The sequence below is a fragment of the Montipora foliosa genome, chromosome 4, assembly GCF_036669935.1.
Source record: "Montipora foliosa isolate CH-2021 chromosome 4, ASM3666993v2, whole genome shotgun sequence".
In the NCBI taxonomy this organism is placed as follows: Eukaryota; Metazoa; Cnidaria; class Anthozoa; order Scleractinia; family Acroporidae; genus Montipora; species Montipora foliosa.
The window spans coordinates 36,247,845-36,250,344 of record NC_090872.1 but is presented as its reverse complement, the minus strand read 5'-3'; the positions used below and the strand labels follow the sequence as shown (position 1 = coordinate 36,250,344).

Sequence of the window (2,500 nt, the reverse complement as noted above, 5' to 3'; positions counted from 1 at the left end):
AGCAGATTTTGCTTTTGCGTAGGAAAGCTGTGGTAAGACAGAAGGCATCGAAAAAATTAAAAAAATAAATTTATTGCGAATTTAATTTCATGAAGGTGGATTATGAAACAAAAGAAACATAACCACGTATTTTCAGGCCCAGATTACACCTGATTGTATCTGTATTCCTTTGTTACAGATGTTTCAGTCCCCCTCTCCCACTCTCCCTCCCCTCGCTTTCTTTTTGTAATAATTATCGAACCTTAATACCGACAATTGTATTCAAATGAAGGCCTCCGAAACAATACCATTCAAAAACAATTAGTGTTTGTGGAACCTACAGCTCATTACCACTGGTAATTACAAGCGCTGAAAAGGGCAAGGTACAAAAGCATATTCAGTATTTTCCGTGCATTGAATTAAATTAATGTTCTTTCAATGCAAAGAGTCATGTTTCTCACCACTTGAATGATCCATTAGAAGGAGGAAGCCTAAAATCGTCAACAAATGATATTTCTTCATAGCTTCGATACCTCAAACCTGATGATAATAAACAATAATTAGCAAGTCAAACAATGAAAATTTGACATTTTCTGTGGCTGCATTGAAGTAATGATCGTATAACCTTTTTCTCTAAAACTTTGACAAAGTCACATATTTATCTTACTGTTATCATTAATTTTGTTTTAAGAAGTCGCTAAACTGTAGTCTATGCAAATATGCAAAGTTATTACAACTATAGAAAAGGTGGAACATTTCCTGCAATCTAGAAAAGACAAATTACACCATGTGGTTGATCGACTTCGTGCAGCATCCAAAGGAGAATAGCAATTTTCCGCGAACAATTTCCCGTTCCGAAAAGAGATTTGCGTCATTGTGTCGCTATAATCAAACGAGACCAACTTGACCTAGTTGCACCTTTCGTGACGGAATGGGTGGCGGCGAATGGACCTTTAACCTTTTTTACCCACCGTCACATTTAAATATTACATCGTTCGTTGTAGAACTTTGGTGGTTAAACTTATTTGATCAGTTGTGAGTGTGCTATAGGAAGAATGAGCTTGAAGGGCCACACATCCTTCTAGATCGTAACACACTGAAAGGTGTAACTCGGATTGTTCAAACTCTCGATATACAAATTCCAATCCAGCAGAAAAAAAAAAGAATGCCACACTTACCTAACGAGTATTGGCGACTCCAGAACTCGGACTGAATGAGACTTCTACTTCAGTTGGCTTTTATGTAATATTAATCAAAACGAGGCTGGTTGATTGTTGTAATGCGTAACGGTAGGACAAGCCTTTAACTATTGAAATGTGGGCAATGCATAGTTGCAAGGTAATTAGTTATATCAGCGCACGTATACATTCTCGAAGACAACACATATCAGCGGTAATACACAATGACTCATTTATCTTTTGGAAAAGCAAGTTTTAGCGGACCATTGTGTTTACCTTGAATTATTCAAAAACTGAGCTGAATTACTTGGTGTGATGAATTTTTTTTTTAATTTTGCGCAAATTATCCTTTGTTTTATGGACTCCACTTGACACAATCTAAAAAATATTTGTATCGTTGTTTTGTTTTTAATACTGGGTAAGTGGTATCGAAGCGTCATCCCTCTTTTCTACCATTCAAGTGGTAAGGAGCATTCTCCGAGATTATTGAATTGAAACACACAGAATGATAGTGACCCAAAATGCTATTGTATCTAACATTAATTGTCTTTAATTGACATTGACATTTGAATGGCCTCAGTCTGGTACAGTGTCAGATACTAAGGATTATTTGCAATGATAAACAGCTGCGAAAGAAAAACCTGAGAGACAACGATAAAACCAGCAGCAACAGCAGTGTTAAGGGTCAATCTTGAGACCAGATAATATATACATGGAGTTCTAATCTACGACGGTAACTACCACCATTTTCAACCGCGTTGATATGTCTTCCGTACGTTCCTGATACTATCAACTCAATCTGTTGTTCACAAGATGAAATGGCTTGAAAGGATACGCCTAATTCGCCAGTGATATGGAAAATAAAAGCGTCGGAGGTTTCAAAGTTTGATTTAATAGTTCTGTCTTGTCGAACGACAAATTTTCTGTAATGTTATTCGGTTAAAGATATCAGTTGAACATTATTATCATTGACTGAGTCGCAATCCTGAGTCTGAGTAATGTAATGTAATGGCTTTATTGGTACATCCAATTAAAATGGGTCTTCACATACCAATTACAATAAAATCTAATATAAGCAATTAAAATCTAAAATAAGCATTTAAAAGTGATAAGAACATTACCAAAAAACTTAAAATACATAGTTTATCATTACACCTATTGAAAGTCAAAGGCTTAAAAATTCGTCAAGGGCACTTCCTTTAATGGCGGTCTTAAATGACTCTATGTTTGCTAAACGTTCTGGAAGGACATTCCAGAGCTGAGCAGCCCTATATGAGAAAGATCGCTGACCTGTTACTGATCTAAAACATGGTATATTAAGCTGATCTTTATTCCTAGTATTT

At 35.9% G+C, this 2,500-nt stretch overlaps 1 protein-coding gene across 1 annotated transcript in view; it reads right to left on the bottom strand.

Annotated features, from left to right (window-relative positions):
* LOC138000726 (pancreatic lipase-related protein 2-like) overlaps positions 1 to 2,500 on the bottom strand; it is a 30,384-nt gene that overhangs the window by 8,868 nt on the left and 19,016 nt on the right. Inside the window, exons 2-3 of the mRNA XM_068847349.1 lie at positions 441 to 519; positions 1 to 27 (exon numbers count right to left, since the gene is read on the bottom strand). The exon at positions 1 to 27 is cut by the window's left edge and continues 216 nt beyond it. Of these exons, the coding sequence (XP_068703450.1) occupies positions 1 to 27; positions 441 to 501 (88 nt within the window). The 5' untranslated portion in view covers positions 502 to 519. The remainder of the gene's footprint in view (positions 28 to 440; positions 520 to 2,500) is intronic.